The sequence below is a fragment of the Anas acuta genome, chromosome 15 (assembly GCF_963932015.1).
Source record: "Anas acuta chromosome 15, bAnaAcu1.1, whole genome shotgun sequence".
NCBI classification, from domain to species: Eukaryota; Metazoa; Chordata; class Aves; order Anseriformes; family Anatidae; genus Anas; species Anas acuta.
The window spans coordinates 1814828-1830840 of NC_088993.1; the positions used below are offsets into that span (position 1 = coordinate 1814828).

General features: G+C 42.2%; 1 protein-coding gene and 1 long non-coding RNA gene across 5 annotated transcripts in view; one reads left to right on the top strand and one right to left on the bottom strand.

Annotated features, from left to right (window-relative positions):
- Positions 1–3450, top strand: part of TEKT5 (tektin 5) — a 29334-nt gene extending 25884 nt beyond the window's left edge. Inside the window, exon 7 of the mRNA XM_068699823.1 lies at positions 2710–3450. Within this exon, the coding sequence (XP_068555924.1) occupies positions 2710–2923 (214 nt within the window). The 3' untranslated portion in view covers positions 2924–3450. The remainder of the gene's footprint in view (positions 1–2709) is intronic.
- The window catches only part of LOC137865074 (uncharacterized), a 93735-nt gene that overhangs the window by 21622 nt on the left and 56100 nt on the right, over positions 1–16013 (bottom strand). For 3 of the 4 annotated variants that reach the window (XR_011101746.1, XR_011101748.1, XR_011101745.1), the window contains exons 3-4: positions 5793–5949; positions 908–1118 (exon numbers count right to left, since the gene is read on the bottom strand). This is a non-coding gene — a long non-coding RNA (uncharacterized lncRNA). Of the gene's footprint in view, positions 1–903; positions 1119–5792; positions 5950–16013 lie in introns of all 4 variants that reach the window. The other variant, XR_011101747.1, reaches the window with a different exon arrangement.

A 16013-nucleotide genomic window follows, 5' to 3' on the forward strand; every position in this document is an offset into this window, starting at 1 on the left:
GGAAGCTTCTTCTGAAATTTAATCCTGTCTCCCTCCCTCCCAATCCATTTGGAATCCAATCCATTGTCCAAGAGAACCCTATCAAGTATATCTTATTTAAAGTACTGTCTCCAAAATATTCTGTGGGGGTTTTCTCAAGAAATACTGCAGCAGGGTTCCTCCCATAGATGAAGTGAATTTCACAGTCCAGTACAAGAATTTTTGCATATTTTTCCAGAAAGTAGGAAGCTAGTCCCTTTTGGCATTTGTCTCTAACAAAATCCTACTGCATACAACAGGTTCATATACAATAAGATTAATAAAGTACATAGTGTTTAAGCTGAGTATTTATATTACTGTTCCTAAACATGCTTTATCAGCTCAAAAACCTTCTATTCAAACAAGGAAATGGCAGTGAATCATAGTTTATTGTACTGGCATCTTTTCACTTTTTCTTCCAACTTCTTAACCCATAAATTGTAGAATGCAATATTTTTTTTTCAGCTTCATAACTTCTTAATCAGATCTTGACATTTCCTTCGGTGTATCCACATATTAGATTCCTTCAACTTAATGCTCTGCTTTCCAAATCCATTCTCATAAAATATTGTTTTGGATATGAAGTCTTTTATATCCATTTGGGTAGTTTTATTTATGTGTCCTTTTATATCACACAAATCATGCCTGTTCTAGATGCAGGAATTCAGCTGTGAAAAAATAACTTCTGATCTAGGCACTATAGCATAAACTCAGCACTTATCTTTACTGTGGGAGCAGATCACTCACAACTTCAGTTACTGCTGCACCATCAATTAGGTATGAAAATAAACTAGTGTCAGCATTTTATTTAACAACGAGAAAAAAGAAAAAAAAACACACCACCACCAACAAGACAGCCTTAAATAATACAGATTTAGTCCTTACTCACTGAGTCTTGTTCTCGTCCTGTTTCCCCCCGACAATCTCTTCCACAGAAATGTCTGCAGCAGTAGGATTGATATCAATCTATTCAGCAGGACTGCACATATCGAAGATACAAAACTTGTCCAAACTGGGATCAAAAGTGTGCTGAAGCAGAGCCACATTATTCCTCTTCCTTCCCACAAGTGCCAGTGATGCTGTTGACATTCCAAAGGGTCCTGTTTGAAAAAGTTCACAAGCCTCATCTGAAATTACTGTAAATCAGAATGTCTTTGAATATTTTCCTAAACTAGAGTGAAAAGACATAAATGTGAAATTCTTGAATATATATATAGGTGTTCTGAATCATTCCAACTCCTACCAGCTTACAGGTTATATAAAAACTTCACAAGCAGTTGTGCAGGTATTTAGAAGTATTTTAGGTTTATTGTACACACAAGTTTGCCAACAGCCTGATATGATTTCTAATATTTCAACACCAATTTTTATACAAGTACGCTGTTTACTAGACACAGTTATAACGACAGATTATTAGTGTATCCTATTCTCCTTCCTCCAACATACGTGAATTTTGTTATGCCACAGCTCCCCAGTCCAGGCCAAATTATTTTGGATGCTTCAGTTGATCCAAATCTTTGTATGCTACGTTCATCATAACCGCAGTTAGTGGTGGAAATTCTGACAGAGGGTATTTGAAACATGGACGCTTTTATTTCTATTGCAGTTTTTGGCTGAGCTCACATCTCAAATAAAATATATTTTCTTAGAGAAGTTCCTATCTGAGAAAGCAAAACCTTTTGCTAATTCACTTTCTAAGGATTTTATTTTTTACTTTTAAATAATTTAAGTGCATATCTCTTGTTGTTTAAAGCACAAAGATTCAGCCTAATAGTTCAATTGCAATAGAAAAAGAAAACATCAAATGAACCACTTCTTTGTAACATGTAAATGTTATCTGAGTTTGCTGCTTTTTAAAAAGGAAGTGCTGATGTTGGCACTTGTTCTCTCTGTGTGCTGCCAACTTTGTAGTGAAGGGATTAGATAGAAAACAAATTAATAAAGCCTAGTTTTTCTGTGCTGTTCTGTGCTAAATCAACTGGGACTGTCCCAAAACAAGTTAAAGCTGATTCTAGAAATTTGTATTTATTTTTTTTTTAATAGGCTATGGTGCTTTGCTCATTTAATAGAACATTAGACAATAAACAAAGTTGACAGCATTAAAGAGAATTTATCAGCTCAGTGACTAAGCAAGAAGCTTTGCCACATCTGTGTTGATAGGCCACTGGAAGAAATATGGCTAGTATCACAGAAAATCTTGATTTCAGAGCTCTACTTTCAGTGGTTGTTCTGATAAGTAATTCTTGTTTGTATTAATATGCTCCTCCACCAAATCTAGATCATTTAGCACGCATGCTGCACAGGTTTGAGCTGTCAGAAACTACAAGGAGTCCGGTAATATCCATCCCAAACATATAAACATCCCAAACATATATATATCCATCCAAAACATATACTTCAGAACTATATGTTAAGCATTCAACCTGGTCATGCCAGCTCTAGAGAGGCTACAGAAGTAGCGCAAGCGAGGAGGTATCAGATAAAATTCAGAGTGGCTTCATGGGCTATTGCAGGTCAATGCAGGCAAGAAACCACACTTACAGGTGCTATGCAAGTTAATTTTGTATAAATTCAGTCCAAGAAGGCTGTTCAAATTCTGCCTCAAAATCTGACCTGTCCACTGTCAAAAAAGGAACATGGTGAGGGACTGCTAAAGTTACGTGAGCAACCTGTCCCCTTCTTTTTTTTCAGGCTTGTCACTGAAGTTTACACAATAGATGACACCTTACAGACCTTAAAGAAACGTCTGCAAGAAGCCCGTGATACTCTGCAGATGCTGCTTGCCAACAAATCAAAGCTAGAACATGACATATCTGTGAAGGCAAACTCCTTCTTCATTGACAAGAAGTGTATGGACATGCGCAAAACTTTCCCCAGCACTCCACGCCTCGTTGGCTACACTTGAGCAGTAAACTTTGATATTTTTTGTGCGCAATATAAAAGTTGCAAAGATTTACTGAAGAGAACTTTTTTTCCCCCAATAACAAAATCCAATAGAAGTAAACTAACCCAAATCAATATTGTGCTTCTCTCCTTTTAACAACTGTGTAGTCTCAACTGAAGCTGCACTATGGTGTACTTGTGGACTTGTTCTAACAGAATCAGAGCATGCTAAAAAAAACAGACAAATATTACAGGACATTTGTGAGTTACTAGCTAGAGAGAGCAATAGACAAATATGCTGTAGTACTTCTCAATGGAGTAAGTACAATACAGGCTTTAACTGTCTGGCATATTGTGCTGTTTGTGTTTCAATCCTTGTATGGTAAAGTTGTGTTTAAATGCTTACCCTGTCCTTCGACTCTCCTCCTGTGTAGCAGTGATAAATTTGGTGTTTGTTTAGAATTAGAGGACATCGAACAAGCTTGATTTGTAGAAGTTGAAGGACAATTTCAGTGTAACAACTTCAGGTGCACATGTAGCCTGTATTCACTGAGAGAATCTTTTCATCCCTACTTTTTTTTTCTTCTTTAATTTGATCTTTCATACCTTTAAGCATAAGGAAAATATTGTGTATTTACATGAACTATTCATGAAAGATGTCTAAAGGTCTTAACTTTATAGAAATGTGTAGCATCCAGCAGTGGATCTCAAAGGACTTTGTGAACAATGACAATACCATTGCTCCATCATCACCAGTGAGAAAGTTAAGACGAAGTGGGAATGGAACCAGCATACAGACTATGATGTAACTACAATGACTGCACTGTCATTGTCCTTCAGTCTGTAAGTCAAGATCTCTCAGCTTTCTAGATCTCAACAGAGCACTACTCAGTGTAGTGGGAAGTAGTTGGAAGAATGGGCTTTGAGATCAGACTTTTCCAGGTGAAGGTTGAAACACTGATAGTGCAGTGAAGGACTTGAGAAAGAACTAGTTTTACAGAATCACAGAATTTCTAGGTTGGAAGAGACCTCAAGATCATCGAGTCCAACCTCTGACCTAACGCTAACAGTCCTCACTAAACCATATCCCTAAGCTCTACATCTAAACGTCTTTTAAAGACTTCCAGGGATGGTGACTCCACCACTTCCCTGGGCAGCCTGTTCCAATGTCTAACTAAAACTCCCCCTGGCGCAACTTTAGCCCATTCCCCCTGGTCCTGTCACCAGGTACGTGGGAGAATAGGCCAACCCCCACCTCGCTACAGCCTCCTTTGAGGTACATGTAGAGAGCAATAAGGTTGCCCCTGAGACTCCTTTTCTCCAGGCTGAACAAGCTCAGCTCACTCAGCCGCTCCTCGTAGGACTTGTTCTCCAGACCCCTCACCAGCTTCATCGCCATTCTCTGGACCCACTCAAGCACCTCCATGTCCTTCTTGTAGCGAGGGGCCCAAAACTGAACACAGTACTCGAGGTGCAGCCTCACCAGAGCCGAGTACAGGGGGACGATCACCTCCCTAGCCCTGCTGGCCACACTGCTTCTTATGCAAGCTAGGATGGTGTTGGCCTTCTTGGCCACCTGAGCACACTGCTGGCTCATATTCAGCCGACTGTCCACCATCACTCCCAGGTCCTTCTCTGCCTGGCAGCTCTCCAACCACTCATCTCCCAGCCTGTAGCTCTGCTTGGGGTTATTGCGCCCCAGGTGCAGGACCCGGCACTTGGCCTTGTTGAACTTCATGCAGTTGACCTCAGCCCATCGGTGCAGCCTATCCAGATCCTCCTGCAGAGCCTTCCTACCCTCGAGCAGATTGACACACACACCTAGATTGGTGTCATCTGCAAACTTACTGAGGGTGCACTCAATGCCCTCATCCAGATCATTGATGAAGATATTAAAGAGGACCGGCCCCAGCACCGAGCCCTGGGGAATGCCACTAGTGACTGGCCTCCAACTGGACTTGACTCCATTTACTCTTTGGGCCTGGCTATCCAGCCAGTTTCTAACCCAACGAAGCGTGCGCCAGTCCAAGTCCAGAGCAGCCAGTTTCTTGAGGAGAATCCTGTGGGAAATGGTGTCAAAAGCCTTGCTGAAGTCAAGGTAGACCACATCCACAGCCTTTCCCTCATCCACCCAGCGCATCACTTTGTCATAGAAGGAGATCAGGTTCATCAAGCAGGATCTGCCTTTCATAAACCCATGCTGACTGGGCCTGATCTCCTGCTTGCCCTGCAAGTGCCGCATGATGACTCTCAAGAGGATCTGCTCCATGAGCTTCCCTGGCACTGAGGTCAAACTGACAGGCCTGTAGTTTCCCAGGTCTGCCCTCCGGCCCTTCTTGTAGATGAGCGTCACATTTGCTAGCCGCCAGTCAACTGGGACCTACCCCGATAGCCAGGACTGCTGATAAATGATGGATAGTGGCTTGGCCAGCTCCTCTGCCAGTTTCCTCAGTACCCTTGGGTGGATTCCATCCGGCCCCATCAACCTGTGCACATCCAAGTGCTGTAGCAGGTCACCAAACAGTTCTTCGTGGATAGTGAACACAGCCTGCTCCCCATCCCCTTCCACCAGCTCAGGGTACTGGGTATCCAGAGAACAACCGGTATTGCTCTCTTTTAACTCATACTAAAACCGTCTGACTTTTGAACAAAATGGAATAAAAATGTTTTTCTGCTATTTGTGTTTCTCTACTGGGTTTACTCACACCCACATAGTACAGCATAACCAGCAAAGCACAATTGTAGTAACTGAGCTGTTTCCTGCTCCCTTAGGTCCTCTTTACAGAACAGCTCTAGAAACACATAAAACACTTTTTTTTTCTTTTTTTACGCTGGACCACAGCCCAATCTGAAACAATGCTAGATTTGAACAAACTGACTGTGTTCCTTACCTTTTGTTGTGTGTGGGTGGTGACTTAATCCAGCTCCCAATAAAAGGAACATTGCTGAGGATCACGGACCCCAGTGGTGCTGATACTTCCTTGCAAGTTAACCTCTGTTTTCAGTGAGTGTGGCTGTGGCTGAGCTGTTTCACACTAAATTTCATTCCTTCAGTTAAAAAAAATAAAAAAATAAAATTGGATCTCCTGCTTATTGTGTCAAACTATTTACACAGTGAAATATTTGTACATATGTAAAATCCCAGGAAAACATTTTGGAACACACATTGGTAAGTGACATCTGTGCCTACTCTGGTACTCGTTAAATGTGTCTCACATTGACTGCACTGCACGTTGATTTTCTAAATTAGGGTAATTCCTGATAGCGCACACTGTCTCCAACTCCCTGGGAGGAATTCCCCCCAACATGGGGAAAACAGAAACACAACTTGCAGTTATATTGCGATACATGACTGCAGAGCAGCCCAAGGGGCCACTGTATGTAGGAGGGACTCTTACAGAAGACATCTCTGGTAATCTGGTTTGAATTAAGTCATATCTTATTGTTTCTTACTTGGAAACGCTTAACAACAAACTTCAAGTGCAGACTCCCCTTGGGACAAGCCTTTAGGTAAGAGGAATGAGGAATCTGGCTGTGTTTTGTTTCTCAGCGGGAAGACTGTTACCACTGTTAACATTTTCCTCCTTATGTATGCCTTTGTAAGGCAGCAAGGGAGGTTTTATCACTTTTTTTCTGTTACCACCGAAGTGTAGGTGTTTGATTTTCATTTCTTATATTATTCTTACAATGTATGAAGAATAATATATGTGTTAAATATTGACAATAGTCCCTCCCTATTTATCAAATACTGACAGCTGACCAAGCAGAAGAGTAAAAATTATTTGGAAATTTGGATCAACTTCAAGTCTTTAAATACATTTCTAGAAGTTGGAGGCTTTCCCAGTTCACACAGCTACTTTAGAAATAGTTTCTCCCCTCCTTATGCCAAGAACCCAGTTAAGAAGCATATAGCAGACGGAAAGCACGTTTAAGAGAGTTGAATTCTTACAACACTTTTTGACAGAAAAAGAAAAAAAGAAAAAATCTTTTTGTGCAAGCAGGCAACATGACTGACAAGCGGGCCTGAATCAAAGCCCTGAATTTGTAAATCTGGGGGCTTAGGGACAGAGATGCTGGGGTTGAGCCATGGCTTGGAACATCAAAAATTCCAGCTCCTTACTGTGCCTTTCTTCGGTCATGTTCTCTCCAAGACTGCAGCTCTGCTTTTGGGTGGAGTGCTCACTTTATAGTCAGTCCAAACACTGAACTTGTTTGAACAGTGCGAACTCCTCCCAGGAGTGACTGAGTAAAACCAGGGGTCTACATTCTGCACAAGAACAGTAGTTCTGAGATTCAGCGACCATTGACAAGAATAAACTGAGTACTGCAAAAATAAGAACAGAGTAGACAATCATTTTCTTCCTTAAATACCCAAAATTATTATTTATTAACCTAGTATATTATATATACCTTTATATATATTTACATATTATTTATATAATTTCCTAGTATACTATATATCAACCTAGTGGAAAAACCTTAGTGAATAAAATTATCACATCTTTCATTAATGATACCCATACATGCAGCATATTTAAGTGCTGATAATGTATAGCCTCTTTGTAAATGTAAACAGTGTCCTTTATACTATCTAAGAAAAGGGGGAAACTTCCATAGGCCTAGGCTATAAAGCTATATAGTTCAAAAAGACTGGATCTCAGCTACCAAATTTTAGAGGATGGAGAGATAAGTCAGTATTTGCTTCTTAGAAGTCCGGGTGGATGGATAAGGCAGAAAACATGGATTGTCATCTTGTTCTGCCAGTGATTCACTGTGTAAATGAATTCACAAGGCATCCAGAATGCTGTTAACAGAAGCTATGATGGGAATACGTCATAAGAAACACATTTCTACACATTTCTAATCAGCATAAAGATACTCACCCAGATAAACCTGAGAATATCTTAAGCATATATAAACATCCTTTTTTTTTTTTTTTTTTTTTAATCTCTCTCTCCTTATGAACAGGATCCTTAATGTACTCACATGCAGCCACAGACCTCAAGAAGCCAGATCTACTGTATTTCCATGTATAAACCCACAGATCTAATGAGCAGATCCATAAAATTTGAAAGATAAGATCTGTTTTTATAGCAAATAAACCAATGCAAAAGAGACCAACACCTGTCCCTGCCTGTTTCAAACAATTAGATACTTTTAGTTCCAGATAAGCTATAAGCTAAACTCTTAAAAATTCAGGGACACAACCTCCAGAGTAAGAGAACAATGGATCTAAGTATCTTCACTAGTGATAATCCCACTTCAGCACAACACAATTAACGTATTGAAGATAGATCATTTTACCCAGATCTACCAGTAGTTTATTCCTTTTATTTTACAAAATCACAGCAAGGAAGTAAAATTTGTCACGTGTAGCTAGAGTTTCCTTCCCCACAGAACTTACAGATGGTGTCCCTAGTCAATATACATGACGGTGCTCATTTGACAAGTCTTTCCAGTAGAACTACTCACCATGTAAGATTTGGCGTGCATTTTCAGCACAGGATGTTAAGGTGTGAACAATGGGAGAAAAAGAAGGAATATTAACTATGGAGACAAGTGCTGACTTTGGAAATTACATTCAAATATAAGTTACAGTTTGGTAATATGGTTGTACGATTCCATTTTTCCATAACATTACTATATTTTTGTTTCACTAGGAAGGACAAGGTGGGAAGTCTTCTCTAGTTTTCCTTTTGTTGCTCATACGCTTGTAGCTCCTTTCTTGTAGTTCCTCATGTGCCTTGCAACATTCAGCTGCAGGTGGATTTGGGTTTTCCTAACCATCCCTGCATGCTTGGACACTGACTCTGTACTCATCCTGTGTGACTTGACAGCATTTCCACTTCTTATATGTTGTTGGTTTTTTTTTGGCCTGAGTTTTGTCAGCAACTCTTTGTTTATGTGTACAGGCCTCCCACAACCTTTGATCTATTTCCTGAACCTTTTAATGGACAATTCTTGAACTCAGAGGAATTGATACGATTGGGGAGAAAAAAAAAAAATCAGTAAGACCCCGATGATCCCCCTTCCCTTCATGGCCATATCACCACTGGATTCCCAAAGAGGTCAAAGTCTGTCCTCTTGAAGTCCAGGGCTTCCATTCAACTATTTGTTTTGTTTCTTTTCAGAATCTGATCCTCAGAATTTTGTTCCTTGAAACATGGAAATAAAACAATCCACAACCTGGACATCTCACGTTAAACCTCTGAAATTAATCATAAGGAAAAATTAACTCACTCCTGGTGGTAGTGCTAACAAAACCCTACTATTTCTTTCTATCCCTTAGATATAAAGTCCCTTCTTTTCCCCACAAGAATGGAGGTGAGTGAAAGAATTTCTTACTTCTTTTTTTTTAAACTCTTTCTTACAAAAAGGAAACACACCCTAAATAAATTATTACAGGCTTCTTTTTTAAACCAATGGACTCGATTTTTACAGTAAAGTTACAACCAATTCCAACAATGAAATATAAATTACCAAGGGACAAATAGATAAATGCTTTACCATACAATAAAACATTTAAATTTATAGGCAATGCAAAACAGCAGATCTTTCTTCTACTGCATGTTGCTTTGAAGTGTTAAGGAATGGCAGAAATTTCAGTATCCCTGCGTTATGATCCCACAGCATGTAAGAACACGTTTGCTGTATTTCCTCAAGGCATAAAACCACCACTGCCTCCTTATTACATGTGTTACCTGTTCAGATTTGTTCTCTGGCCTCAAGCCTGCTGAAAACCATGCTATAAAACAAACTTTCTATTATAACTTAGTCAGGAGAATAAGACACAGGTCAGACTGGTCTGAATGTTATTAGTTGAAGGAAAGACCCTCCTAACTATTTGGACTTTACTGATCTTGTTATTTTTCAACTGAAATCTGTAAATGTTTACCCACTCTTCCTATGATGTCCTTTGATCCCTTAGATTTTTATTTTCAAAAACATAGATAACATTCCTGTATCTCTATTAGACAAATATGTAGAGGGGACAACACAGTAGTTTAAACTTTTGTTTGGATGTTCTCTGAGGATTTATAAACACCAAGGCAGTCCTTCATTGGTTGCCAATGCAAAGAAATTCAAGCTTATATAAAATGCCCTGGAGTGTTTAATCTAAGGCCGATCTACGCTATACAGATAAGAGTCCCCATCGTTGTTTTTTTTGTTTAATTATTATTTTTTAAGGAATTTTCTGTTATATTACTGTCATTGAAGCCAACAATATTGAATGGAATTTTTAAAGAGGAAAAAAAAAAGGAGGGAAATATGTCTAAATAAACAAGGCAGAGGTTGTCTTCTGGTGGGAAATTTCTTAAAGTTGTGAAACAAACATTCACAAGAAAATTCAGCACAAAAAAAACAAACAAACAAACAAAAAAAAAAAACAACAAAAAAAAAACAAGGCTTTATACAAAGAAAAGTCAGTAGTAAAAATAATCTCTAGGTTAGAGGGCATGGAACAAAGCATGGTCAGGAAGGTGTTGGGGCACTGAGTAACAGCAGGTCCCGACTCTCCAGCCCCTACAAGCCCATCACAGTTGCTGATTTCACAGCCAAGTAGAGCTGGCACAGCAAGAGTAGGGGGCTTCAGTGAAACCACAGGGCACTGAGTGGCATGGGCTGATGCACTGGGCTTCAACATAGTCACAGAAGCCACCATGCGCGCTGCCGACTGCTGAGATCACAGCCATCCTGCAACAAGCCCTGAAAAATGCCGCTTGCAGCCTGTTCATCTGTGTGGTGCTTTGCCTTAGTACACAAGAAAGAAAGGCATACATCACACAGACAGCTGATCCAGATGGGCTCGGGCTGCACACCAAGGCACTTCAGCTTCCATGCTGTAAGTTAAGGTGCTGTGGGAGGAAGAGGCAACATTATTTTAAAAACTGGGCTTCAGAAACAAAAACAGTCATGTTACTACAAACACGCAACACAGAGGAGTGTTCATCCCCTCATCTGTGCCCTGCAGGCAATGTTCTGAGAGAAGTCTGTGAAACTCGTACTTGCAGCTATCTCAGCCAGCTCCACCTATAACTGTCTCAGCCCTGAATCCATGCCAGGAATGTGTACGTGATCCCTCATGTTCCTGCCTAGTACTGGCTGCATTCAGCTAGCAAGCATTTACAAACACATCATACAGGAAAGCAAGGTAAACATGAAAATGGGATCAGGAGTTTCATTTGTATCTGCAGTGTCTGTTTGCCTGCACTCAGGCAGGCACAGGGAGCCAAACACACCGGCACCGCTGTGCCTCTGGGAAGGGCTCTGCAGCTGCCCTAATCCTGCCCCATGGCCAGGCGGTTTGTGGTACCCCGGTGCTGCAGATGCTGCTGTGACTTCAGCCTGTACAATGAGTTCATTAAATGTTAACCAAGAATTTCGGTATGTGTTTTAGAGCCAAAACTGAGCTCTATGCTGCTGTGTTTTTTGCATTATCGCCATTAATTGCATTATTATTCGATGCTTTTGTTTTGACCTCTGTTGTCCGGGCCACTCTCTCCTGCAGCATCAGCATTCCCTAAACCTCAGTGATCCTAACCTGTAAGTGGCATTAGCAATACTGCTGCTGCCCCACTGGCCCCAGGGAGTGTTCCCAGTCCCACTGCTCTGAGATCAGGAAGGACTGGATGGAGAGCTCCGCCAGATGCCCTGGCTGAAGGGAAGACAAGAAGCAGCACCCACAGGGCTGGCCCACCAACGGGGAGCAACAGCAGCTTGGCCAAACCCAGCAGGTAGAATCCCAAGCCAACTGCCCACAGGCATCCTCTATGATAACAACATTTTACTATATCACAGGAGATGTTGGCTAGCTGGCTAAAAACATTTACAGGCACAAATCAAATTGGCATCTTGGTTTGTGGTGCCTTTGACTGCTTGTAAAAGCAATCTATCCATACAGCTAAGCAATGCTATTTTCAGCTGTTTTCACCCTGTTTTCAGCAGCCTGTCTGCACTACTGTTCAACATCACACAGCACTGCCCAGTGCACTTCAGGGACTTACAGTGGCTGACACTCACCTAGCTGTTACCACACAGTTTTTACAGCCAGCTATGCCAAAGCCTGCTCTCACCCTTGCTGCAGAATTACTCAAAGGAGCAAGAAGTGGCTGTTGAGGAGAAACCTGGAAAACCTCACCTAGAAGAGCAGAGCAATTTTTGCTTCGCTACTGCCCATGGCTCCATGAAGGAAAAGTGCTTTTTCCCGGGGTCTGGAGACACAGGCCCACAAACTTTTGCATAACACACCAGATCTGCACAGACTTCAGTGTGAAACTTCTCTTCATCCTTTCATGGCAAGAGTACACACTGGAGTGAACCATGCTGTTACCTTCACTATAAGAAAACCAGCTATTCTGGCTAGTTACTTCAGATACCCTGAGAACTGCTTCAGTTTTGGCACATCAATGGTTGTTCTACCCATGGCACAGACCTGGTGTAAATGTTTTCCTCTTAATTGTCAGCGTTAATGGTGCACCTGAAACACACCTGCTGCTCCGAGAATGTATTTTCAAACCAAATGGAATTAGCAATGAATACTGCACATCCTACCTCTTACCCTTCAAAGGAAGAAACGAGACGTATATGTGCTTTCTCTGCAGAGTCTGGGGGGCATGAGGATCCCTGTGCACACTCCCTTGCTGGAGTTATACAGAGCCATGCCCTAACAACAAAGATCCACCAAGAAAACTCAATTATGCATGCAACCACTGCAGAGCTGGGCTTGTGCTCTTACTGGTTAAGTTTAGTTTGGTTAAACTGGCTGCTGAAATTGCAGCTGCTTGTTCTAACCTGCCTCTGGCAAACTCTAGCCTGCACCACTGCTGCTCCCTGTCCACAAAGCCTGTCCCCTCTCCCTGGGAGCTACAGCTCGAGCTTTGCCCTTCCCACCGACACTCCTTTCTGCTTGCTCAGGCTCTGTGTCCTCACTTTACCTTTCTCATGTAAAGAAAGAGCACGGCCCTTGCCAGGACCCTTCCTGCAGCCATATGAGGCACCAAAGAAAGGGCACCACCATGCCTCCATCTCATGTAAGAAAATATGAATCTAGCAGACTTAGAAGAAATGTCATTAGATGCCAGTGCCACAAATGGTCTCTGCACCATCCAACTTCCTTGATGGCAGCAAAGACACACATACCCCTATAAAGAAGGCAAATCCCAAAAATGATCAGGATTCTATCTGAATCTTGTAAATGGCAGGTACCACCCAAGCCACCTGGGCTGAGTATTACCATACAGTCCATGCTTAAAGCAAGGCGAGTTTAATGGCTAATTGCTAATGCACATCCCATATCATGCATTACAAATCATGCTTCCTCTTCCAGAACTTCAAAGCTGTGATTATTCCTTAAATCTACTGGAGGAAGAGTCCATCTGGATCAGTTATTTAGTGACTAATTCGTTGTATGCATTGTACTGACCATGAATGGATTTGCCCAACAGAATACCAGCTCATGTATTTGTCCTCATGTTTGTTAGTCTGAGTAGAGAGAGTCTACAGCTAGATGGAGGAATGCCTGTTAAAAAATGTATTCTGAATACTCTGGTGAAGATTTTTGGCATAGCTGATGTTTCCTGTGTCCCGAACACAGAACAGACAATACATGCCTAAGCAAACAATGCCATTTTACTGAAGTCACAACTCTATACAAGGAGAAACTCAGGAATAATATGGCCTAGCAGAGATGTTAAATGCTGCAGAGAGACTGCTGGGTGGGTTTTGCTTGTTTGTTAACCTGCAAGCGATGCACGAAGTTTTGCTGCTAAACAAATCTTTAGGAGTTGGTGGAAAACATTAGTTTTTCCCTCATCAGCAGTTTGTGCAGCAGAGCTGACAGCCTTGCCAGGCTGACAGCCCCAAATGAAACTTTTTTTTTTTTTTTTTTTGTACCCCAGCTGAAGGCAGAAGAGCTACAACCTGGTTTTCCCCAGGGGCAGCTAAATAACAGCTATGCATTGGAGAGCTGCACAGTTTTCTATAGATAAACATAGGCAGTAGGATTTATTACTAGTAGGTAGCTCCAGCACACAGTCCTTATATTTTTCATATTCCTAGAACAGAAGAACTATTTTTGGTATGAGAACATTTACAACAGAGTTTATGCAGCCAGACAGATTTACCTACTTGAGGCTACCACTTTGTATTTAGACCTGTCATAAGCTTGCTGAGTGTCCTGGCACATGGCACTGAGCCTGGTGGCAAGCCACATGCCACATGGGAAAGCAGCACCTCCAGACTACATGGGGAATTAACTCCGTTGAAGATAATACCGAATAATACAAGAATTTTTAGGTAAAGAGGTGACAAGGGGCTGCAATCTCCATCATCACCGCTACTTTCCTGCTCCCACCATTTCCTCTGCAGGGCTGCTGAACATGGACCTCTCTGGCTTCTCCCCCACTTTGTTGACAAATGCAACAATTAGCCAACAGAGGCATCAACTGGTCAAATCACAACTCAGTGCTGAGGTGCCTAAATGCATGCTTTAGAATGATTTTTTCTTCCTTTGTTTTTTTGCCTGAAAAACAGATTTTACAGACCACTTACCAATATACAATTTATAGAGCTAGGTGCTTGTATAAAAAAAATGTCTTTCAAAGCTGGTAGTAAGAAATCAAGCAAAGCAACAACTGAGGAAGGATAGAAAGAGGCAAATAAATTAAGAAAGCCAGTTACGTTAACTGGGAGTGCCACACGGCTGACACGAGCAAGTCCAGGAGGTTCATGAAGCACCTAGATGATAACTTCTTGGTGCAGGTGCTAACGGAGCCAACTAGGAAAGGTGCCCTCCTAGACTTGTTGCTAGAAAACAGAGAGGGTCTGGTGGGAGATGTGGTGATTGGTGGCCACCTCGGTCATAGCGACCATGAAGTGGTTGAGTTCAAAATTTACGGTGACAGAAGGAAAAGTGCCACCAAAACCTCATCCCTAGATATGGGGAAGGCGGACTTCAGGCTGCTCAGGGAACTAGTCAGCAAGGTCCCCTGGGAAACTGCTCTTGAAGGCCTCGATGTCCACCAGTGCTGGTCACTCTTTAAGCAATGCCTCCTAGAAGCACAAGATAAGGCAATTCCTAAATATCGCAAGTCAGGCAGGCGGGGCAGGAGGCCGGCGTGGCTGACCAGGAACATTCTAATGGAGATTAGGCGGAAACAGAGAGTGTTTCGTTACTGGAAGGAGGGCCAGGTGTCATGGAAAGAATACAGGGATGCTGTTCGTGTTTGTAGGGAGAAAATTCGTGTGGCTAAAGCACACCTAGAGTTGAAGCTGGCTGTGTCTGTGAGAGAAAATAAAAAGGGTTTTTTTAGATATGTGAATGGAAAAAGGAGAACTAAAGAATACATAGGGCCGCTCCTTGATAGGGAAGGTCTCCTCACAGACAATGACATAGGCAAAGCAGAGACGCTTAACGCCTTCTTTGCCTCTGTCTTCAATGCCGATGATGGGCTTCGGGACCCAGGGTGCCCTGAGCTGGAGGACCAGGATGGTGGGGATGACAAACTCCCAACCGACCCTGAACGTGTGCAGGATTTGCTACTCCACCTGGATCCCTACAAGTCCATGGGTCCGGATGGGATTCATCCACGGGTGCTGAAAGAGCTGGCGGACGTCATCGCGGAACCTCTCTCAATTATTTTTCAATGATCCTGGGAATCTGGAGAGGTCCCGGTAGACTGGAAGCTGGCAAATGTTGTGCCGATTTTCAAGAAGGGTCAGAAAGAAGACCCTAGCAATTACAGGCCTGTCAGTCTCACGTCAGTGCCTGGTAAATCATGGAGAAGATGGTTCTCGAACTTATTGAGGCGCACCTGGGGGACAAAGCAGTCAGTGGTCCCAGCCAGCATGGGTTTGTGAAGGGTAGGTCCTGCCTAACTAACCTGATTTCCTTTTATGATAAGATCACCCATATGGTGGACCAAGGGAAACCAGCTGATGTGATTTTTTTGGACTTCAGCAAGGCTTTTGACACGGTTTCCCATAGGATCCTACTGGACAAAATGTCCACCATACAGCTAAATAAAAACATCATACGATGGGTGAGCAATTGGCTAATGGGCAGGGCCCAAAGGGTTATGGTAAATGGGGCTGCGTCAGGCTGGCGGGCGGTC